The sequence below is a fragment of the Stegastes partitus genome, unplaced genomic scaffold (assembly GCF_000690725.1).
Source record: "Stegastes partitus isolate 25-593 unplaced genomic scaffold, Stegastes_partitus-1.0.2 Scaffold1346, whole genome shotgun sequence".
Taxonomy (NCBI): domain Eukaryota; kingdom Metazoa; phylum Chordata; class Actinopteri; family Pomacentridae; genus Stegastes; species Stegastes partitus.
In genome coordinates, this window is record NW_007579077.1 from 31,113 (window position 1) to 55,318 (window position 24,206).

General features: G+C 40.2%; 2 protein-coding genes across 4 annotated transcripts; one reads left to right on the forward strand and one right to left on the reverse strand.

The window, feature by feature from the left end:
- Positions 1 to 1,004: 1,004 nt before the first annotated feature.
- rbm42 (RNA binding motif protein 42) lies at positions 1,005 to 10,131 on the forward strand. 2 transcript variants are annotated; one of them, XM_008298729.1, is made up of 12 exons: positions 1,005 to 1,094; positions 2,688 to 2,744; positions 3,673 to 3,808; positions 3,996 to 4,065; positions 4,565 to 4,636; positions 5,753 to 5,907; positions 6,621 to 6,791; positions 7,503 to 7,637; positions 8,469 to 8,586; positions 9,036 to 9,133; positions 9,598 to 9,694; positions 9,866 to 10,131. In XM_008298729.1, exons 2-12 carry the CDS (start codon positions 2,689 to 2,691, stop codon positions 9,976 to 9,978), a joined length of 1,221 nt encoding a protein of 406 aa, XP_008296951.1. In that variant the 5' UTR covers positions 1,005 to 1,094; position 2,688; the 3' UTR covers positions 9,979 to 10,131. The 2 variants fall into 2 exon arrangements, with proteins under 2 accessions (XP_008296951.1, XP_008296952.1); XM_008298730.1 differs by lacking the exon at positions 1,005 to 1,094 and adding an exon at positions 1,388 to 1,413.
- A 376-nt stretch (positions 10,132 to 10,507) lies between these two features.
- Positions 10,508 to 23,426, reverse strand: ppox (protoporphyrinogen oxidase). Of its 2 annotated transcripts, none has more exons than XM_008298732.1 (14): positions 23,404 to 23,426; positions 21,289 to 21,375; positions 18,582 to 18,716; positions 17,756 to 17,871; positions 16,792 to 16,924; positions 15,496 to 15,640; positions 14,124 to 14,317; positions 13,202 to 13,262; positions 12,708 to 12,826; positions 12,131 to 12,244; positions 11,534 to 11,683; positions 11,317 to 11,359; positions 11,057 to 11,224; positions 10,508 to 10,934 (listed from the first exon to the last, which is right to left on the reverse strand). In XM_008298732.1, the coding sequence occupies exons 2-13, from the start codon at positions 21,370 to 21,372 to the stop codon at positions 11,088 to 11,090; spliced, it is 1,431 nt and encodes a 476-aa protein (XP_008296954.1). In that variant the 5' UTR covers positions 21,373 to 21,375; positions 23,404 to 23,426; the 3' UTR covers positions 10,508 to 10,934; positions 11,057 to 11,087. The 2 variants fall into 2 exon arrangements, with proteins under 2 accessions (XP_008296954.1, XP_008296953.1); XM_008298731.1 differs by having other exon boundaries at positions 10,508 to 10,939.
- Between the last annotated feature and the right edge of the window lie 780 nt (positions 23,427 to 24,206).

The following is a 24,206-nucleotide window of genomic DNA, read 5'->3' on the forward strand; positions in this document are numbered from 1 at the left end:
CAATGTTGTAGCGAGACTGTTTCAGTGTCTAAAGCTCTGAGAACCACTGAGATGTTTATGTTTATGTCCCATTTATCGAGAAACACCCAAACCCCAACATACTGTATGTTTGGTCAGTTTAAATTCTAGGACACATTTCAGTGAATACTTTTGAGTGTATTCATGCTCAGGATTGAAAAACACATCATAAGTAAACAATGTAAACACAGACATGAGAGTCCTGTCCTTTGAAACATCAAAATAATACTAAAAAATACATCTCAGCAGAGCAACCATGCAGTTGCTTATGGGTTTTTTTATTTCAAAGGAGTTAACAATATAATGTGAAACTTTGAAAAATCGATAAGCAATTGTTCAAAACTAACTTTATGATCATAATCAGTTCATGTCAATACATTTCTACATGTTTCTTATCCACCTCTCAGCCTTCTCTGCCCAAACCGTCCTGCATTCTGTTAGTCTGAGGGAGTTGAATAAGTGCACATTTTATACAGATTATATATATTTAATTGAATTGAATTAAACTGAACTGAATTGAATTGAATTGAACTGAACTGAAATGAAATAAAATGAAATTAATTTAATTGGTTGGGACACCTGGGATCTTTCTGCATGGAGTTTGCATGTTCTCCTCGTGCAGCGTGGGTTCTCTCCGGGTTCTCCATTTTCCTCCCACAGTCCAAAGACAGGTTGAGGTTAATTGGTGATTCTAAATTGTCCGTAGGTGTGAATGTGAGTGTTCTTGGTTGTCTGTCTCTAAGTGTAGCCCTGTGATAGACTGGTGACCTGTCCAGGGTGTCTCCTGCCTTCACCCTGAACTGAACTGAATTTAACTGGTGAATTGGAATGAACTGAAATCCATTGAATTGAATTGAAATGAATTTAACTGAATTGTGTTAATCTTCTCGGTAGGTGGCGGTAATGCGCCTTATAGTAACACTAACCCCAAGAAGAAGAAGAAGAAGAAGAAGCACCCCGCTGCTCAACATAACTAAAGCCACTGATCTTTCCCACTGAGTGGTTGTGGTTATGCACCGATAATTTGCTGCCATCGTATTAAGAAGAGGAAGAAGATATCGTTCCCCTACAGACAGGTGAATATACATGTAAGGTTCCGGCATGCAGCTTTTGAATCCACATTAATAATAACAACGGGTAAAAAGTCCAACTCGTCTGTGTCCGCGGTGTAGAAATGCTGTCATGTGTCGTTATAAATAACAAGATACCAGGAATAGAGTTTAAGAGCAGAAGGACTTCATGAAGCTCATAAGAGGGCTGGTAGTTTATACAACACATGCAGGGAGATTATACAGACTCTTGAAATAGTAGTGAGATAATATAACGTGACACTAAACCCTCCGATACAGCAGGTGGCGCTGTTCATCTCTAAAACCTGGCTGGAAAAACGTTCAAGTAAGCGGTGCTCATGGTTATTTGCTGGCCAATATTTGTTATTTTTTAATATTTAAACTTGTATATTTATAGGCGGTAGATAGATATATAATCTGCAGTAATGTACAAATCACTACGTGCCGGTTGCTGTGGCTATCCGCTGACTGATGTGGATGATAACTGCTGCAGGGCCAGCTAGCTCCTGGGCTAGCTAGCTTACAGTGTGCTATCTGGAGCTACTTCTCTAAGTTTAAACTCTTAACTTGTCTTCTGAGAGGAAACGGTTTGAAACGAAACTGTTCACACTTGGGAGGCAGATCGTAACTAATGTTCCTGTCATTGTAAGCAACAGCTTGAAGGAAGTTGAGGAAATGAAAACACCGAACAACTATTCTGTGTTACCTGATCGTTGTTTGGGACAAACAACAAACCATATTGTATGTGTTCGGTTCATCTGAGGTCGGTGTTAGGAAGCAGGGTTTGATGTTATTGAGGCAACTTCAGGTTTAAATCTGGGTTTTCAGTACTGTGATCACAGTTCACTTCTTCCCATGATGCATCATGATAACATCCTCTGCTCCAGAGCAGGATGGGACAGAGCTACTGATCACCAGAACCCAGAATCCACAACATAGGAGTTTTTAGAGTTGCAAGTGGTTATAAAGCCACATTATTGTTTTATGTACTTTTGTAGAGCAATGTTGTCCAACAACAGAAACCGATTAAAACACTAAAGCCTTGATGTGAATTAGGATTACGTATCCATTTGAATTGTGTTTTTGTGTTTGCTTTACTTGCTCCCATTTAACACAACAGTCTGTACGCCCTTGTTGAGCGACATATTCCTAAAACAGAAACTGATCAAAACCCTAATGCCCTGTAGCTTGCTTGGTGACCTTATACGATTTGCAATAAGCCAACTTATCGATTTAAAATATGTTTTTACTGTTCTTTTCTTGGTACCAAAACCGTTTAACATCACCATGAAAATAGTTTTATTTTTATGACTTGATTTTATGTATTCGTTAAATAATTTGCCAGTAGACATGTCCATGTTTGTCATTGATCATCTGGTGCCTTGGCCGCCTCTTTCATGTAAACGCACCGAGCTAGATTCAGAAAACCTGTCAGCTACTAATGTTAATAATGTGGGTCTAAATTACTTAAATAATGGAATTGTAGTAGGTCCTTTTGCAATTATACAGTTTTATCTCTTGTGTATAAGTATTTAGTTGTTGTATTGTTTGGTGACTTTGCTAATTTTGGACACCTTTGATCAATGTTTTGTCTCATAGCATGGCACTCAAGTCGGGAGAGGAGCGTCTGAAGGAGATGGAGGCTGAGATGGCTCTGTAAGTACATATTCTGTTCACCCAAATCTCGATAACACAAAGTTTTTAACTGATCATAAATGGTATCTAGCAGCAGTACCATAGCCAGAAATCCTGTAGAGCAATTCAGCTGAACCAACACCAAGACTCCTGGGTAAACTGTGTTTGGTGTCATATGCAAGTACAACCATAACTTCAGCTGTTAAATCACAGGTCTTTAATGGAGCTGCATGGTGAATACTAGACTCTGCTGCTCACATCACGTACTTTTATTTTCTCAGATTATTAATATATTGATGTGAAGATGCACAAACTACACAACTCAGCTCAGATCAGGTGTATTACAAGAAATTCTTTCCGTCAGGGAAAACCATGACTAGATTAAAATATTGCAGGAATATTGCATAAGAGGTCACTGTAGGTCATAACAAGTTATGTTCAAGTGTGATGTGCATGTGTATAAATTATAATTATTTGTAGAAAGATTATATTTAAATGATGGTGAGGAGTTGTGGTGAAGAAGTGCCTTGTGTTGTGATAAACTTGAATTAGTTTGCTACTTGCTGTCCTGTTTACTGTGAGATGGATTTAGTGAGTTCAAACTGTTTGCCGCCTCCTGCTGTTATACCTGCTCCTTGTTTCTGTTTATCCATCTTTCATTGCTCTACCACTTTTATTGCCCACTAAGGCCCGTATGTTAAACTATATCATTATTTGTTATTATTTTCTAGCAGATGTTTTGGGGTAATTTGTTGCTGCTTCCTAGCTTAGCTCTAACCGTTAGTGGCTGTGAAAAGTAGCTCATTTCTGCAGGTTGTGTCTTTACTAAAAACCATTTGTTTTTAATATGAGCAGAAAACTCTCCTTTTTTACCACTTTCAGATTTATTCTCTTTCACCTGATCCACCTAAAACCCGCTGACTGTGATGATGCCACTCTGTCTCTGTAGTTTTGAGCAGGAGGTTCTTGGGGGCCCAGTACCGGTATCGGGAAGCCCACCTGTCATGGAGGCAGTACCTGTAGCTCTGGCGGTCACAGCGCTTCCAGTAGTGCGACCCATTATTGGCACCAACACCTACAGACAGGTTGGTATGTTCTGGATGTGTTCGTCTTAATGGCTGAGTTTATATGACCTGTACAGATAAAAACTAACTGAGCCACTGACAATGAAGGTGTCTTGATTTTGAATTTCTCTGCCACCAACACTGACTCTGTCTTCTGTCTCTCTTTGTGCTGTATCTCTGTCTCTCTCACTCCGTCTACCTCTCACAGGTCCAGCAGACATTAGAAGCCAGAGCTGCTAGTTTTGTTGGTCCTCCACCACCGGCCTTTGTGGGACCAGGTGAGAATACACTTTCACATGCGTAAGCTAAGTAGTGCATTAGCAGGTAGAACGTACCTTCAACATTCACAATCATTTAAAATTAGGGTTGTTAACTTACTGCCCGCTCATGACTTTGTACACAATAATAATGACTCAATATGCTCACATAGTTAGAATGGAAACAAACCAAATCAAATGGTTTGTGTTGTATCTAGGTTATAGTCCAAATAGTTCTTTGAATACATTCAGTCGCTATCTATGATGATATCTTTCAAATAGTTGTGTAACATTCAAAGAGGAAGGAAAGCTGCCTAAAAACAAGTCATTCACATATTACGTGGTGTGTCACATCAGTCTCCGAAGCAGGACACGTTCATTTATGTGAAGACTGAAGTTTAGAACGTATAAGAGTTGCTTCAGTTAACATTTGCGGCTTATAGCCCAAACTGCTGCCGTCATGCTGTGCCTTTTTGAATACGTTATTTACACTCACTGTGTTGACTTGTGACTGTCCCAGTTCCTCCAGTACGTCAACCTCCGCCTCCCATGATGAGACCAGCCTTTGTCCCGCATATCCTGCAGAGACCTGGTGAGATTACCAACAGACTGAGTTTAGTGATTTATTCAGGAATAATGACAACAGCACTCTGGTTCAAGGATGTGACTGAACACTGCATGTTTTACAGTCCGTGGATGTTACTGAGGATGTACGAGAGCATCTCAAACTTTTAGAATATTGGTAAAAAGTTATAGATTTTCAATCAGTTATTTAGGAAGGAAAAAATGTATATATTCTAGACTTATTGTGTTTTCAAGCATTTTTCTCTTTCAGTAATTATGGCCTACAGATTAAAAAATCTCAAAATATGAGTTTGAGTGAAATACTGTTTATCTCTCAGTGCCGTTCATTACATTCAACCACAAACATGCGGCAGACTGCAGACTTGAAAGTTGTTCAGAAGACGATCATTGACACACTTCTGTGTTGATGGTTATACTGATGTTTATCAGTCAGAGAGGCTGAACAGATAAAGATTACAGACCATACAATTCATACAATACATAGTTCTAGTCTACTGTATACTAACACTAGGCGGATTTAGTTCTTGCAGAATTAAATTACACCAAAACGTCTGGTAAATGGGAGGTGAGGATTGTTAAAATAACATCTGAACAGATATTTCAGCCCTCAACTCATGTGTCAAAGAACGTTTTGATAAATTGGTGTGTTCCTGTACAAGTTACTTAAAACTGTTCATTTGGACTGCTGACTTTGATTCCTCCCTTTGTTATCTGGTGCTGCTCTTGTCCTCTTACCAGGTGAGGCACAGGTCATCTTGAATAAGCCTGTTGCTGTGTATCGGGTTAGCTTTGCTAGCAAATTAAATAAACCCAAACCCCAGCTGGAAACTCTAAGGTCCAATGGTCCATCCAGTTTTACTCCACAAATTCTTCCCATAAATATGTTCAAGATAATCAACATATATTTTCATTAAATCTCAAAGTATAAAAGGATGTGTGTGAGTCATTACATTTCTTTTTTCATGTTAAAACTATTGACGTGAAAAGTCAGTTAGTCCCAGCTCTAGTAGGTGCTGTTTTCATGGGAATTTGCCTTCTTACCTTTTGGGTCTGTGATGTGACTGAATTTAACAATCCTTGTGACTGATTGGTACATGTTGATCTTCTGTCGCTTTGTCGTTAGGTGGTCAGAGGCTGCAGGTGATGCGTGGTCCTCCAATAGCCCCTCCTCTGCCCCGGCCTCCTCCTCCACCTCCTATGGTGCTCCCGTCTTCCCTGCAGGGCCAGATACCTCAGGGGCCTTCTCATCCCATCCAGCATATAGTGGCTGCACCTCAGGTCAGAAGTGAACGAAGCACAAACATTGTTAATGCAACAATCAACAATAGTTGTGCTGAGATCTCCAGGAGATGTTCCTCCACATCAGTCGATGTGTCCAGCATTAATGTCTTACTGTGATAATGTCAGTGCCTTTAACGAGGGATGATACCAGGGTACACTTAAAGGTTGAGTGAGACATTCTAATCACACCAGTTCACACAACACTGCTCCAGCCAGCCATCAACAGGGGGCGTTCTTCTTGTGGTAAGGCATACTGTAGAGACTACAGCCCAGTGAATCCTTACATGTTATCGCATGTTTTCTGGAGGATAGAGTGAATTCTGTGTTCATGTGCTCACATGTTGTTCATTTAATGATGCTTTGTCTTACAATATAATGTTTGCTTTGCTGAAGCTATAAGAGAGAGACATCCACTTTTACAAGAAAGGCTGAAATGTTTTTTGTTGGGTCACAAGCCCAGTTGTTAGTGTTGTTGCCATGGCAATATGCATCCATGAATGTGAGGCTTCAGATGGAGCATTGAAGAAAAGGCTGTTTGTTTAGCTGTTGAGTTAAAATATAAACAAACTTTCTTAGGAATGGCATACTCTACCTTCAATTTCTCTTTTGTGTCAACACGACTGTTAATTATTTTCCACATGTGTTGTCTTGTGACTTACCTGTCTTAAGTTTGCGTGTCTCTCTGTGTGTGTTTGGTGTGTCTCCCTTAGGTCGGTGATATGGTCTCTATGGTGTCGGCACCTCCGGCAAGACATGGACCCCTGCCTCCTGTCAAAACAACACCGTCCATCATCCAGGCAGCTCCGACCGTGTACTCCGCTCCTCCTGCTCATATTGGACATAAAAGAAATGATGTTCGGGCTCAGAGACAAGCCAGAATGGTATTTACATTGTTGTCAGTGTATGACCACTAAAAAGGTACTTTTGTGTTGGAGAGTATTTCTTAGGCTCCACTTTAGAAGGGAAGATTAGACTAATATAGGAAATTTAAGCTACAAGCAATGATGATTAGGTTCTTGTGTATTTGTGCAACACAGTGGAATGGTTTTGTTGAGGGCACGTCGATGTCCTCAGGCCTGGACTATTACTGGATGTTGCAGATCACTCCTGGTTTCCACTATTTGGCATCAGAGAACACCCAGTGAATGTATTTCATGTTGCTGTGTACATTTCTTGTGAATTGGATGATGTTTGTCACTTTAGGCTGATTTCCTGTTTGCTAGTTAGTGACAGTAAATTAATATTGGTATGGAGGTGTTTTCATGCCAGGACTTTGCCATACATGTCAAGTTATATATACATTCAAGTTACAACAACGTCCTCTTTAAAAACGACACATCAGAGTTCACCAGTAATGTTCCACGAGAGCTACGTCACTGAAATCTGTCAATATGTGGGTCCTAATAACTCACAGAGGGTCCTTGCACTAATCTGTGCTTGAGACGTACAAACAGGCCTTTACGCTAACTATGTGACGTGTTAGTTTTGTCGGGGATGCAGGTTTTTGCGTGTTACTGAATCTGAAAGTTGTGGCGCAGCATTAGGTTTCCATCTGTGAGCCCGTATGAATGTGTCTGATTTGGATCTTTCAGGAAGAACTGGCAGCGCGCGTGGCAGAACAGCAGGCAGCAGTCATGGCAGCAGGTCTACTCGACAAGAAGGAGAGCGAGGACAGCGGCGCCATCATCGGGCCGAGTATGCCTGAGCCCGAGCCCCCCCACGTTGAGGTGAATTTGCACAACACATCTGAAAACACTGTTGTACCAGTTGTGTCCACATGCTTTTAGCCATATGGTGTCCGTCCTCTCCTCATGGTTGTACACAAACCCCTTTTTTTTTTTTTTTGCATCATCCTTTTTCAGTGTGAGAAAGGGTTAAAAACTTAGATTTTCCATAAAGAGACAGACTAAAGATATAAAGGTTTCATCTTCAGAGATGCCGAAATGGAACCTGTAAACCTTAAACCCAAACAGTAGCCTTGGTGGCAATCGGCAGTTTTCTCTGGTTTCTCATACATGAATTTATAATATAACACAAATAGCATAAAGTTGGTAGAAATGATTGAAGAAACTATGTTCATGAGCTTCTTGAACTCCTATAGTTTTGACACGTGTTCTATGTGATAGAAGCATGTTGAGTTCCAATGCAGTGGGGCCGTCCTGCTTTTTTGGCTTATGATTCATAGAAGCAGTGAAGCGTGCTCACAGTGTGTCTACTTCAGACACATCCTTATTGCTTCAGCCATAAATGAAACCAGAGTCTCACCAGCAACAGCATCCCCGTTCACAGCCAGTGCAGCCAGGCCGAGCAGCTGCACTCGGAGCCACTGGTTGTATTTTGTCACATATTCCAAAGGAGTAGGGGGCAATAAATGTATAATGCAAAGGGTGGATGGACCATAAGGTACTTGTCATGTGGATCTAGGGTAATGTAATAAAATATTGCAATGGCACACAGAGCAAGGAAGGGATGCAATTATATTGTTCACCTCCAATTCTATCTACTGAGGATACACAGATAAAGACAGTATATGACGATTCTCTCTGTCTGTCTTCCAGCCTGTGGAAAGTGCTACAGAAGACAAAAAGAAAGCAAAGTCTGAGAAGGTGAAGAAATGTATCCGTACTGCAGCAGGCACCAGCTGGGAAGACGCTAGTCTGTTGGAGTGGGATTCAGGTACAAAGTGCTCCAGAGACTAGAGATGATACGACAACGATATGCTGCTTGAGTAACAGTCACTAACAATTACACTTCAAATAAAAATTTCCTTGCAAAGACAGCATCACAATCATAAAATAATATCCTCTGTTCCTACCACGGAGTTCTGTGTTACTGGGCAAGTGTTTGGAAAACAAAGCTGTAGCTCCTCACACATTTACCAGCGCTTGGTGGATTGTCTGTGTGAGGTCATGTTTAGATGGTTTTAAATTCTTTCACACGTTGGATGTCACGTAGCTGCATCCTTTAGTAGCCAAACATTCAGAATGCTGAATGTTTACAGAGTTCAAATTGGAACAAAAAACATGCAAAAATAGAAAAGACTGTTTTTTTAGTAGCCATGGTCATTTTAGTGCTTTTTGTATTGAGTACCTTCTGATGAAGTTAACATTGTCTCCTTGTTGCAGATGATTTCCGTATATTCTGTGGTGATCTTGGTAACGAGGTCAACGACGACATACTGGCCAGAGCTTTCAGCAGATACCCATCGTTCCTCAAAGCTAAGGTTTGGTTGTTTTTCTGTTCATCTGATTCTTCTAAATCTTGGTCTTTCTCGGTTTTTGACATAGTTCCTGAAAATTCCTACAATATTTTCTTCATCAGACACATAAGTGATTGTAAATGTGATGACATACAGTTGTATGAAAGAATTAAGGCATCCTGCAGGCATTGACCAGTGTGTCAACTTTAGCTTTTAAACAAATGGCCTCACATTAACTGTGAGTATTCTTCATATGATGTAGAAGTCGTAGAACCTGATGTCACACAACAACCCCTAACCACAGCATTTCCACTTCAGCTTGTAAGAGACCGGTTTCCAGAAAAGCTCTCTCTGGTCAGTGCCAGACATGTCAGACTGTTACTGTGGCCAAACAGCTGTCATCTGTGATTATTCACACTATTCCAAAAGACCTGGAATTTGCCTGTATGTTGTGGATACTGAGACTAAATGAAACGATGCGATTTCAGGTGGTCAGAGATAAACGGACAGGAAAAACCAAAGGCTACGGGTTTGTGAGCTTCAAAGATCCAAACGACTACGTCAGAGCCATGAGAGAGATGAACGGTCAGTCGCTTTACAGACGTGTTGAAGTCTTGACCAACATTTTTGGTGTTGTGTTTGTAAATGGCACTTTTGATGTGAATTTGTCACATTTTATAATTGTATGTTCACTGATGTCACAGAGTTGACAGCCTCCTTGTATCTGTCTCACTCTTGTGTTCCCCGTTTGTCCAGGGAAATACGTTGGGAGTCGACCCATCAAACTGAGGAAGAGCATGTGGAAGGACCGCAACATTGAAGTGGTCCGCAAGAAACAGAAAGAGAAGAAGAAACTCGGCCTCAGATAATTTTATTGTACTCACCAGGGGACAGACGACGCTGTGTGAGAACTTTATTCTTATTTTGACCTGTCCAGTCTGGAGTTTGTCTCAGGTTGAACAGGTGTTAACTTTTGTTTTGTGTTTTTCTTCCTCAAATAAACCCACCATTTTTAAGTTGTTGATATGGTCATTATTCATTTACCACCGAGTCCATTTTTCACATTGAAATCTGAGTCAGAACTAATTCTGCTATCAGTTCGTAAACATTTACAGACCTGAAGAGTCAATCCAATATCCCATATGTCACAAGTAAAATGTCAGACTCTGAACAATATTTTTGGTTTTCTTAACTTAATCACTCAATCTGGAGTCGAGTGGAGATGAAAAGTACCGTAAAGTTGGGAACACTGATTTGAATGACCCAAAGTCACAAGTTTGCCTCAGAGTTCTCCATTACAGAACTGTTCTGTTCATACAACACACATCAGAGAGGCAGTAACAGAACTGGGTTGACGACTACATGACAAGTGACCAAAAAAAGAACATGACAAAGAACTCAAGAGTACAATAAGGCTTTAATTTAAAATCTGTAGGCAAATTCTATTTACAGAACCACAACATGTGTAATCATCTGCTTTAAAATGATGCACAGTTCTATTAGGGCCTAGAATCCTGGTATGAGCAGACCAACTGTTGCATGCACATACTGAAGCAGCTTGGCCATGAGACATTCAGACGCGTCATGTAGCAGTCTTGGTGTTTTCCAGACACATCTTGAGTTGTTTAAACCCCTACAGCTGACGTCAGTGACTGCACTTTTCCTCACAAGCTCATACGACAAGCAACAACCTGAGACGTCTGCTTGTTGGTAAGTAGGAGGCATTTCAGGTAGAAAAGCTGCAGGTGTTCATGTCCATCAACTGGTCTCTCCATGTGTGCTTTATGCATACAGCATCCGATTTGAAATGCTGGTATACAGGAGGCTGTACTGGGAAAGCAAAAACGACTTTTAAGTGCACCTTTAACAGCATATATAGTTGGATTAATGGTTCTTTTACTAATTACAGCTCTTTAAAGTATTTATTTACATAACTGATTGACTTACTGTTGACATGTTTGAATAGTGACAAGCTCCTTCAAACTCCAGTTCCCAACAACTCCTCTACAGCCGTCCGTCCACTAAAGATGACATCATTGACCGACACGCCATCGTAGGACGACCCAGTCAGAGACAGCGGCAGATTATTCTCCCTTATGAAGCTACGCATGGACTCTGGAAAGGTTGAAAAACAATTGTTAAAATAGTGTTTTCCTACACCTTGTGAATGTAGAATGTTTAGATGTCATGTATTGATCAATACTCACCAACTTTCAAAAAGTGTCCTAGATAATACTGAGGGATACAGTCCTGATGAGGAGAACACCAGGGATCATCAATAATATAGTCAGTGTGCAATGTTTGTGGCTGGAGAAACGACTTACAGTATTTGACTGGTAAAAAATATCTAACGTCACAATTTCTAAGAATTCAAACACTAATAATGAAGCAAACTACTTTTTCACTCAGACAGTCTTGTCCTACCCTGTGTAGAGCCACTAGGCTCCAGCTGGGTGCTGTGGTGACTCCCAGGTGGCAGCGCACCGCCTCGGTGGCTCTCGCAAGAAGCTGCTCCTCTGTTACTGCCTCTGGGGACCCAAACACTTCCTGGAACCAGGCCCCACCCATCATCACCTGAAAGACATGGTCATGTGAATGAAGCCATGCACTCACTGCATGCATTGTGTTGCCATGGAAATAGAAACCTTCATGTATTTAGTTGGTAACACAGAAAAGGCATAAATATGTGATTATAAAAGTGATCAGGCTGTTGGTATTTATCAGAGTATTTAACTAATAACATTAATTTCACTTTGATTTGCCTGAAAACTAAAAGAATTTCCACGTAGCTTTCATTGAGGGACAGTGTCAGACCTAAACACACTTCTTTAATATCATGTTTGAAATCTAAAGTTAAACAGCGACAGTGTGCAGCTGTCACATTAGAAATAAGCAGCTGAGCTGCATTGAGAATCCACTTTGTGTTAAATTACAACAGACTTTTCAGCAACACATTTTCCACACGGGATGAATCACAACACAACACATATATTAGGGAGAGACAGAGGAGTGGGTGTGTACCGTCAGTCTAGTTGTTTGTCCGTCAGGTCTGTTGTGTTGAGGGAAGGGGACAGAGTCGTAGACCACTCCCAGTAAACCCCGATCCTCTGACGAAGGAACAAGATGACCAAAACCCTGACAACACATAGAGACAGAGGTGGTTGTATGTCAGTGTCAGTTCTGTCACTGCTAGAGCTCTACAACAACTAACACTGAAAATATGACTTCATCAGAGGTATCACATTATCAGAATCATTTTTTAAAAATAATCTCAACAGGGAGCTTCCTTTGTTGTGTAAGTAGCAAAAAAATCCTAATAATGAACAATTAAACCACACAAAGACAATATTATGTGTAATTGTTTGCCTTTTCCGTTGTAAACTGAGGACGGATCACTGGGCTATTAGAAGGTGGATAATGCTTCTACAGGAGAGGACAGTTTGGTGCTACTTCAGTGGGTTTTTTTTTCTTCCATAGATGCGTTTATGAATTTGCTTGTGCGTCATGTGAGTGAAATTCACTAACTGATAATCTTCATGGGCCAGACAGCATTCACAAGTCAAAAACAAACTTCAGTGTGTTTATTTGTAGCTCTCACCATGACAGGCAGGACGGAACCCTCGTACTCCAGATTTATCACAGCAACAGTCACCGAGGAAACGTCCTGCAGCTGCTGGATGAGCGGCTGACAGGACGGAGGCAGGACTGAGGAAAGGGCTGGGAGGACACAAGTGATGGTGAAATAAAAAGATAGTTTTCTTCCTATGGTATTTTTCTTGTAGATTAATTGTGTTTAAAAAAAGATCTGAAACATTTGGTATTTCAGGAAACGAGTGTAGATAAATACACAAAATATTGTTTTATTACTTTATAGGAGCAAATATAAAATGTGAACAGTTTAAGTTTTAGGCTAAAATCCAGAAAACATTTTCACAATCTATTTTCCAGCTACACTAAATTCACTCTTTCAACATGAGCCTCAGCGTGTTGTGACTGAAGGCTTTCCTGAAGGAAGATAGGAGGAGTTCCTGTTGTTCATCAGGAAAGCTGAGGGTCTTTATGTCAGACAAGCATTCCAGTAATGACACTTACCTTTAGCAGGCAGTGCAGAGATGACGTGGTCAGCTGATACGACTCCATCCTCCAAATGAACCTACACACACAGTTACACACTCGTATTATCCAAACTGACAGACAACAAAACAGAAGTGAACTGTCCGACATGTTTTTATTTTTCAGCCTGGACACTTTGCTTGGAAATCTTTATGTTTAGCAGGTGTAATGTTTTAATGAACCAAACTATTGGAATAATAGAATAAAAAATGTGTCAGTTCATCCTGAAGGTGACACCAATGTGCAGCAATATTGACAGAAATACATCCAACAGTTGTTGAGACATTTTATTTAAAATCACACACGTGAACCTCGTGGTGGCAAAGACGAAAAATCAGGAGTTTAGCAAAGTCAGTGGAATTCACTGTCAAGGAACCGTGAATGTCTGTACAAAACTTAGTGTCCATTGAGCAGATGTGTCATTTCACTTCAGTCACACTGAAATTTTAACTTTTGCCTGCTTGCAAACTGTCAAAAAGGCAGGTGTCAAATATGAACTTGTAAGAGAGAGAACAAGAAATCAGTAGATAAAAAATGAAAAACTCAGTAAATAATGTGACCTCTTAACAACTGTAATGTTTGGAACTAATTAGCTGCTCTAGATCTGCTCTTGTTTGAGGAAACATCAGTGGTTCAAAGACAACATACGTTATCTTTTACGAAGTGTGAGACTTAGTACAAGTTAACAGCAGCTCACTTGGCTAATGAGATATTAGACTCTTGACTCACACCCTGATCTCTGGCACTAAAATGACTAAAGATGGTGTAAAAACATTTCAGAAAGCTGACTTATTAAAATGTAGAATTTCTGTAATAAAGCTCTGCAGACAAAGGGAGACACAACATGCAGCTAAATCTTAGTGTCACATCAGTACTAGTTGTCTGTGACCTCCTCACCAACCTGCCAACCAGACGCTGAAGGACGAATCTGTTTAACAGCTGCCTCTTTGTGAAGCTCCACTTTCCCGCTCTGTTGTAGGTAGTCAGCGATAGACTCTGGGAGGGATTCCACTCCCCTCCTCAGAGACCACTGGGCCCACGACTCGTTTATGGATCTCTGAGCCAGAGGGCCAGGAGAGACCACCGGAGTCGGACCTGCAGGTTTTCAAACACACAACTTTAGTCCATTAATAGCACACATCACAGACACAAACTAGATATGAGGAAACAAGTAAATGAGGAAGTACATGACTAAACGAAAAAGTAAACAAGAAAACAAGTAGACGAAGAAGCAAACAAGAAAGAAAATTAGTAAATGAGGCAGTAAATGAGGAAACAAGGACGTAAAAAAGAATCGAGGAAATAAACATGAAGTATGGAAATGAGAAAACGTGGAGTAAGCGAAAAGGTAAACAAGAAAAAACAGGAGTAAACAAAGACCTAAATGAGGACGTAAATAAAGAAATTAACAAGAGAGTAAACAAAGAAGTAAACGAGGAAATGAGGAAACGAGTAAAAGAGAGAGTAAATGACAAAGTAAATAAGTTAAAAAAAAACAAGTAAACAAGGAAGTAAATGAGGAAATTACAGAGAAAGTAAACAAGGAGGTAAACAAGGAAGTAAACAAGGAAGTGAATGAGAAAGTAAAAGAGGAAATGACTGAATGAGGAAGTAAACAAGGAAATGAGTAAATGAGGGAGTAAATCAAGAAACGAGGGCATAAACGTGGAAGTAAATTATGAAGTGAGTAAACAAGGAAATATATAAAAAAGTAAACGAGGAAATGAATAAAGGAGAAGGTAAACGAGGACGTGACCAAGTAAATAAGTAAATGCGGAGGTAAATGAGGAAACAAGGAAGCTAACAAGGAAGAAAATGCGGAAAAAAGGAAACAAGGAAGGAAATGAGGAAAGAACGATGGAATTAAGGAAGGAAGCAAGGAAGTAAATGAGGAAATAAGAAAGGATACAAGGAAGGAAATGAGGATACAACGAAGGAAACAAGACTCAAACAATTACTCTTGGCATTAATGGAAATTCAATTTTAATTCAAATTAAACAGGGTTCTGTGGTTTAAAGACTGTCGACACGGTAAGTCGAGGTGCTTCACACGAGCCAAAAAGTATTAAAACCATTTAAAACGCAATCGAGAGGAAATAAAGCAACAGCAGCTGAATACAGCCTCGCTGTGTTTGTTTGAAACACCAGGTTCTACAAAACTATTTGGCTGCTTCATAGCTATGATCTTTGTTCTGGCTCTGGCACAGGAACGTGACGTCCACAACAAAAAGTTGGTCAGAGAAGTACCAACAGTGTCATAAGTGTTCAGAGTACCTGAGCCCAGCAGCATTCCAAGTATCAGAGAACCTCTGCGCTGCTCTGCCTTGTAGAGAGGAGGAAAGCAGGAGCGAACGCTCAACTGTCTACAATCCCCTGCAAACACACCACGACACAAACTGTCCACAGCTATATCTGCCAACTACACACACACACACACACACACACATAGAGAAAGAAAAAACAACACAATAGCCGTCAATATAAGAATTATAGTTACCAAAGTGAATCTAACATTCTGATGCCATTTAAACATTTTAAGACTTTTGGTCACTAAATATCCGTCCAGTCATCCTGGCTGTGAGTAAATCTCTTCCAATAATGACAGAGGAGGGAAGGACCCAATAACAGGAATCACTTTATTTACATACACAAGACAAGACAGAACATCTCTTGCTGTCCAGCTCTATACATTCTTTACAAACTTGCCTCCAAGTGATAGAAATTGTTAGATCCGATTCTTTGGTTGGAAGCCCAAGAATAAGCCGGAGAAATCTTCAGTTCTCAGATGCAGAATTTATTTAGGCCACAGGTAAAGTTTTGCAGCGCTGGAATTCAGAGGGACAGAGAGGAATCTCATGTCCAGCTGAACTGAGTGTTTTCGGTTCCAGGTTACAGATATCTTCTTGGGCTGGGCCTGCCCCGAACATAGATAAGATTTAATTGGCCAGTTACTGATGGCGTGGACAGGCATACTTCTACGCTCTGTCCACGTCCTTGACATTTGGTAAGCAACGTGTGTGGATGTTGTTGGTACGGCGTGTAGCTAAAGTAACAATCGTATCTAATAAAAAAGAGGAGTTTCCGCTGTCTCCAAGTATGCAAACCGGTTCTCACCGGCCATATTATCTTCAAGGACGTATGCTGTTCTCAGTAGGAAAATACGAAACAGAATCATAGGCTCAGTGCAAAATACAGATTCAGAATACATAATAGCTCGAAACATACTTAATTCTAACATTTTAAAACCCACAGTTTTTATAAAAATGGATCCTAAAGCTTGAGCTCAACTAAAACTAACACAGTATTGTGTTAAGAATAAAACTGAAACTTAAATGTCTTTTTAGGACTTTAAACCCAACAACAGATGAATTCACGATGAGGTTTTGTACGTCAGATACAACTTTAATGAAGCTGACAATCTAACGACTGTTGTTTAGTGCACACAGTGTATCTATAATTCAGTGCAGCTTTTGCTTTGGATCCTACATAATGCTTGTTTTACAACTGGATTTGACAACAGAAAAATCTGAATGATGATCTTTCTGACAAAGATCTGAGAGTTCTCCTCACCTCTTTTCCAAGCCTCCGAGAAACAAATGAGTGGATGGACTCGTCGTCCTCTTTGCCTTTTTTCACCAGTATCTCAGAAGCAACACTCAGGAGGATTGGGCGAGAGAAGGGTGGGACTGTCCGCACAAGGCCACTAAAGAAAAAAGATGGAGGACGTTCGACAGGTGAGGCTGAGGCTCCGGTACATCTTCTACTAAAATGTTAAACTTTTAATACCACTGGGAATATTCAGTTTAACTGCTTTAACTCTGTCATTTCAGAAACATGTCTCAACATTCCAGTTAAATGACCCAGACACAGCACGTACGTGCATATGATATACAGTATATATAATTAAGAGCTGCAGTGCTGGACTTTTGCATATAAATCAACAACCCTGTGTATGCAAACTGTTGCTAAACAAGTTCACACAATGCTAAAGACGCCTGTCGCTCTCTGTTTTGCAGCATATCGAGGTTTTAAATGTGTTGTCTGGGGCATCACTCCCACGCTGTGTTTTCCTTCAACCTGCAATAACTGGAGGATGGCGGCGCCTACAGTGAAAAAAACCACCAAGCATCACAGTGTTTGTGTAGTTCGGCCTGCTGCCAGACGGGGGAGACAAGTCACAGCGCTGCAGGTTTAAACTACAGCACTTTAATTTTAATGCTGTATGAATGTTTCTCACTGTTTTTGTGTCGTGAACACATATTTGGATATTTGAATTTTAACTGACATTCTACATAAAGTATTATTATACGTTCCTTTACATACTAATGAGAATAAGACCAGCAGCTACTTTGTGAGGTACACAAGAACAATCTAAAGCCAATCAAACAGAACCGCTCATAGCATCTTAAAGACAGATGTTCTATCTACATGAACAACTGCATCTAGAATTTTAAAAAGTACTAAAACCTGTCAGTTTTTGTTGATTCAGTTACAACTATCTAGCCGAGGACTATTCTCTTCTGACCACCCTCACCTTATTCCTGAAGGCATCCTGTGAAGCTGTCCTTTCACGTACAGATATCTGTTCTTGGAGGCGACGTGGCTGTAGGTGACTGGCAGAATCTCCCCGCCAAGACCCAGATCATCCACCTACACACAAACACACAGCTTGTTAATAATCATATTATCTTTGAAGGTCTCCAAAAAGTAGTAGTTTACTGTTGGATCTTTGGGCTCACTCAAACAGCTTAAGCAGCGCTTTGTAGCATCATACACTTTATATTCTTTGTAGCTCTACATTAAAACAACCTGCTGACTGAAGCAGGTGGGACACTATTGGTGCATTTAGTGCAGAAGAAGTCACATGACAGAGGAAAAGTCCCCTTTTCTCCTCAGTTTAAAGCAGAAAGCCTGAGTTAACAAAGACCACCTTCATGATACCTGTTTCTCTGACTGGGGTTTTAGTTTCTGTTGAGCCGACTTGCACAAAGACAGCCTGACTATGTTGAACTTGATTCGTGGTGCAGCCCTCTGGTACATACATGTGAGACATACATGTGTCTGTTAGCTGCCCTGCTCAGCTGGTTTTCTAACTAAAGTGAGTTCTTCCTAAAAGGGCAACAGCAGCAGGTCAGTGGTTCTCAGAGCTACAGACAGTCAACCTGTTTAGAAAAGGGGCTAAAAACAGGGTTTATACAGTCGTGATGACATGAACCATCTTTCAGTATTTTGAACTAAAAGCTTTAAAGACACTCTGCAGACATGAGAGTCTTCCAATTCACTGAACGGGGCTCAATAAAGGATCTTGTATCTTGTCCCGATTATATCCTTTACAGTATGTTAATGTCATAAAAACTCACCATATTGAGTGTGTTGCGTCCCACTGCCCCAGCAGGTCGAATTCCCCTGGGTCCATGTTCAAACACCGCCCCATCGGACCTCCTGGTGGACCACAGCCAACCTCCAAAACGACTGCTGGACTCCAAAACAATCACCTGGATTGACATATAATAAATTTAAAACATGCACAGAAAGCTCTATAGATAAAACACAAATGTGGTTGAATGTATTATTTCATACATTTAATTCATTTTCAGAGACTGTTGCTGCTCTCGTGTGACAGGACGACCTCTCCTGCTGCTGCATTTGGACTTTAACGTCCAGAACAATGCACGCCCCTCGTCAAAATCAATAAAGCTTAAATAATTATTAATCGGTTCCATTTCATGCAGGTATTTAGAAACATAAAGCTAATTATTTTGAATGAAAGAATGTTTAAGTATTTAAACTATAACTACAAGTCCATATTTAAGAACCACCTGTGACAAAAGCCAGAACTCGGTCAGTATAATCGAGATTCCATTCTTTTGTTTTTCTGATTCTGGACACGTGCCTCTATTGTGATGACAAACTCTCTACTCCTACTGCGACTGTGAATGTTCTACCTTCCCCACTTTCATCTCAAATGTCTCCTGCACTGTAGACAAAATAAATGTTATGGCCCAAAAATATATTTGGGGTGATTGTGGCCAAAGCGCTCAAGTCTAACTTGTACACAGCATTTGTTTTCAATCCACTCAGGCTCATCCAGATGTTGCTTCATAGACACTGAGTTTGTAGATGAGGTGGCAGGTGAGGTTCCCTCTAATGACTCTTTCATGTAGACTCTATTCGTGCATCAGTGCTGCACAGTGTCAGCTCAACCGTCCGGTAGCTCCTCTGCAGTCATAAAAGAGATCTGCTTTAACTTTCCTTAAAGTTCCCCTGAACTGAGGAAGTTTCAGATGATGGAAATTGTCAGCTGGAAGTGCTATGAGTGATATGTTCAGAAGCACATCTGTGTGCGTATGCAGCAGGCCAGAATTTGGATTCAAGGACAAAGCTCACAGAGGTGACCTCGAAACTTCCCTATTTGAGACCTTACGAGTGGAGAGTTTCTCAAGAACAAGGTGATGGTGAAATTTGCAACTGTACTTTCTGAAATCCAAAATGTATTGAAGGCAGCGTGCTCCAAAGGCTGACAGGTTTCATGTTGGGATGTGAACAGAGACCGGTGGTGGGTCTCAGCCGTGATACCAAGTCCCAGCTAGAATCTTAACCTCTGATTACGGAGAGGCTTTGTCCTGGTCACCTCTGTACCACACCGGGTTCTCCTTGTTTTCTTTATTTTATTACTTTATTATTTTATCTACATTTTTTTAACATATGTGTTTTTAATTATGTTAACATTAAAACTATTCTGCATATCTTGATTAAATAGGTTAAAGCAGGTACATGTTACGTCAGGTGGTGAAATTCAAAATAAACCTTTGTTTTCCTGGCCCTTAATAAAATTAAAATTGCCAATAATTATCGAATGCACCAACTGAAATAAACTTTTTACCGTGCCACACTATTCAGCTTCATTACCCGTCCTCTAACAGACAAAACAACACACACAAACACACTCTAACACACACCCAACCAGCTTACATCCGACTCTGGTGCTGGGTGACAGAGTTGAAAAATGCATCACAATATGTTTTATTTCAGTCAATATCAATAACGATGGCTCATTTGTAATCATGTATTTTAACAAAAAACAACCTAAAAAGGTCTACCTTTTTTTCTACCTACACAAAAACCCTCTTACTTTGAATTTAACCAGTTTTGCCTTTTTATCAAAGCACAAAGGTAATCATTTGAATATCAACACAAACTAAGACAAAGTATTAACAAAAGCAAACAATGAAAAACACATTTATGAATACATTTACACACATGTTACCAAATTTAGTGTTTTTGTAACGTCCTGCGTCTGATGAATTATAACAAAACTTTTCTCATATTTCGATTGACAAGTGTCTCCAGTACATACTGCTGTAGTTTTACCACCCAGGTCTTATCTGCACATCACTTCCTGATAACATTCACAGACCTGCACACGTCACACATCCATATCCTGAAAGTGAGACTTTGGAAAATACATGCACACGTCTCAAATGATTTGAACTAAGGTTTATTACCTTTTTAGCAGCAGCAGGATTTTTTATTATTATTGTTGTTTATGGGTTGGTCATGGTGATTACCAACATGTGAATTAGTGCGCAGGGTACAATCTATATTAAATTAATTTACTACAACTATAAGACGTTTCTTTCCCCTTTCTCTCTTCTGAATAAGGAAGTGTATTCTCCCTAGAAGCAAGAAAAGACTTTGTATCCACCCCGGGGAATTCCAAAAGTATAAAGAAGGACAACTAAGTGAACCAACCTCCTCATAGTTTTACACCTCAGTAGGTCCTGTATGATAGCATTTTTTAAAAGCTGCCATCTGGCAATAGAACTTTCTTTCTGAATTGTTTTTCGTATGTCTATGTAAGGACAGGAAAAATGAGTTCGTTAAAACTCAACGGTGAAAACTTGATTTAAGGTTAGGAGAAGGTCCGGTTATATTTTAAGGTTAAACAAGTGGTGATTAAAGTCAGAGTTACAGCAAATCTTCAGGAAATGTATGTGAGTCAATACAGTACAAAGTCCTTTGAAGGGACGAAACACAACCGTGTGTGTGTGTGTGTGTGTGTGTTACCTTTGTGACCTGGGGGTTCTTGCACAGGTAGTAAGATGCAGCCAAACCCCCAATCCCTCCTCCGAGTACCGCAACTGTTCTCATTGGCTGCAAACACAAATCATATCCAATAACAAGAACGCTTTATCACTGAATCAGGACAGCAGAGTTCAAAACGTAGCTGAGGGCTGCGGCGGGGTGTGACTGGTAAACAAGGCCTGTTGATAGTGATATGAATAACTGTTAGTTTATCAGGTGTTTCATTCTGTCGTGCAGCCGTCTGTCCAACTGTCCAGCTCTACACCAAACAAAAAGTCCAGCTTCAGACTCACTAGAATTTTATTGCTTTCTTTCTACAATCAATTAAGCAACAGAAAACTTTCAGCAGTGTCTCAAGGAGCCTGTCTATGAAGCAGGTTCAACATACCCAGAATATGTTTTTGTTATCTGGCTTCACTGAGTCTCACAACCACAGTCACACTACATATAGTCACATAAAAGGGTTCTAAACCTGTTCAACCAAGTCAGCGATTCTGCATCAAACCATTTAACTACATTAAAGGGGCAGCGATGACATTTGCTGTTCATGGGTTCATTCACGCAAACAGAAGACTAAATCTAAAATAACAGTAGTAAATGTGCACAGCTCTAATGCTTTAGAGATGATCTTATGGATCCTGCTGTTGTGTGATGCTTCAGGTATTTAATAAACTAAGACAGAATAGCCCGAAAACAGCCGAACAACTGTGTGACAGCTCACCTGTCTGATGTGAAGACAGGCTGCTGCACTGTGCAACAAGCTGTGAGATGCTGACCCAGACTAATCCACGCTACATGTCAGGGATAAGTCCCAAGAATCTGCATGCTTCTCACAAGAAGAACAAACTACAAACTAACTGGCTAAAAAAGCAGCACAGCATCTTCAACCAAAGCCAAAACAGGAAAGGTTTCAAAAAACTGCAGACTATGTGACTGTTTAAGGTAACAGGCTTATCAATAGAACTGCTCCGGTATCAAGTCATCAGTAGATCTGACTAATTACAATTGTGTATTCCTGTTCTTATGGAGTGTAAGACAGCTTTAGCCTCATGTTTTCCACGACTGTCCTGGTGGTGTTAAACGACCTTGGCAGTAAATAAAGCATTATTCAAACCAGGAAGTAGAGTAACAGGGCCTTAGTGGTTTGATCAGTCTCTGATTTAGAACTTTGTCCCCACACAAAGGAGAAAACTTTTGGAAAAATAACAAGGATTTGAAATTTCTTGCAGTTAAAAAAAAAAAAAAAAGCAATGAAGACTACGGTTCCCTCGGCTGAGAACCTAAATCTCTCATGTCTAAGTCTGACAGGGGAAAAACAGGGTTTAAATCTCCAAATGTTTCTGCTCTACAGAGACTCTCTGGTCTGCAGGATCCTCTAGGAGGTGATGCTGTTTTAAAAGAGAAGTGACCGGTTGGTTGGCTGAGTTTTTCTGTAGACAGGATGAGAAGTGAATCACCGTCATAGCTGTGGTTCAACCTGCGTTACCTGCTGTTCCATCCTCATAGCACAGACCTCTGAGCTCCTTCAGTTCCTGTGTCAGCATCACTCATTTGCTCACTGGATAAAGGATGTCATATCTTCTTTTAAAAAATCTGAATGAATGAATTAACTGCACATTCATCTCTGGAGTACCTGACTGACCGCGTTGATACAAAGCATGAATATTCTTTAAATAATGCAGAAATAGGTTTGGTAAAATTTGAAAGCAGAGAACCTGAAGAGTCTACAGCCAGTCATGTAGTGGTTCAAACACATATATAATGCATGTTTAAATATAAATTATGCTAAGAGTGATAAAAATACAAATGGAAGAAGACTGAAATGAAAACTCGTGGTCGACTAACCCTCAGTAAACTCATTTAAGTGTGCATGCCCGGCTTTAGACGGTAGCTTTAAACAACCTGCTTCAATCCAAACATCAACTACAGCAGCAGCACGTTTGACTTTTCGGACTGTGCAGAGAACCGGCGACAGTAAACAGACAGTTTTCACATTCAGCTACAACCAGCTGAGCTCTAGCAGCAGACACACGGACACTGACTTCATCACATTTAGCTCAAACGGTACAAAACTACACAGCAGCGGTTGTGTTTTACCTTCTTCTGACGGACAGCGACGTTGTGTGACACTGTTACGTACGTCTGTTAGTCAAGTCCGAGGCTACACGGTCTCAACAGGAACAGCAGCACTTCCGAGTTCCGATCACCGTCCTTCAGAATAAAAGCATGTCCGTGTAAGATTCTTAGTCGTGGTAATCGTGGAAACTTCATTAGTATTCAACAGGACTTCTCTTGTAGGTTCTTGAGGAACTCTTTCAAGGGCTTTAGTAAAAATCAACTGGGTTTCTCTTGTAGGTTTATGTAGGTTCTTGAAGAACCCTGTCGAGAACCTACAACAGAAGTCCAGTTGATTTCTACTGAAGCCTCCAACGGTTTCAGAATAAAAGCCCCATGTCGACAATTCTTTTTCACTGTTTCTTAAAGTTTTATAATATTTGATAAAGGATTAGTGCACTATCGCCAAGAGGGGTTGGAGTTGCTATCATAAATATTAATAATGCTCAATCTCTGAAAAAAAAATCCCAAACTGTATAACACGTTAGTATTATGAGCCCTTCTGTTTTAGCAGCACTTAAGCTGAGAAGTCACAAGTTTGTGCAAAAACTGATTGTATGTTATCTCAGTATGAAAATGAAGAATGCATCCTGTTGGATTTCTAAAATGGATTTTCTCCCACCTTTTCAAAACAATGTCTACAAAACTGCTATTATGCTGCATAGTAATATAACATTACACCATTGCACATTATTGTTCCATTCAAACATTCAAAGCTCTTGAAATTTTCCAAACTGATTGAGCACATGTTTTAAAATAATAAAAACTGCATGTATAATCAACCA

What these genes read in the sequence shown, in the direction of transcription:
- ppox (XM_008298732.1), bottom strand. Translation starts at nt 21,372, where the DNA reads ATGAGAACAGTTGCGGTACTCGGAGGAGGGATTGGGGGTTTGGCTGCA. An exon ending in AGAACCCCCAGGTCACAAAG is followed by an intron (nt 18,717 to 21,288) that starts GTAACACACACA and finishes ATGTCAATCCAG; the next exon opens with GTGATTGTTTTGGAGTCCAG. An exon ending in GTTCCGTCCTGCCTGTCATG is followed by an intron (nt 12,245 to 12,707) that starts GTGAGAGCTACA and finishes ATGTGTTGTCAG; the next exon opens with GGTTTTGGTCATCTTGTTCC.
- rbm42 (XM_008298729.1), top strand. Translation starts at nt 2,689, where the DNA reads ATGGCACTCAAGTCGGGAGAGGAGCGTCTGAAGGAGATGGAGGCTGAG. An exon ending in GCACCAACACCTACAGACAG is followed by an intron (nt 3,809 to 3,995) that starts GTTGGTATGTTC and finishes TACCTCTCACAG; the next exon opens with GTCCAGCAGACATTAGAAGC. An exon ending in CTCAGAGACAAGCCAGAATG is followed by an intron (nt 6,792 to 7,502) that starts GTATTTACATTG and finishes TGGATCTTTCAG; the next exon opens with GAAGAACTGGCAGCGCGCGT.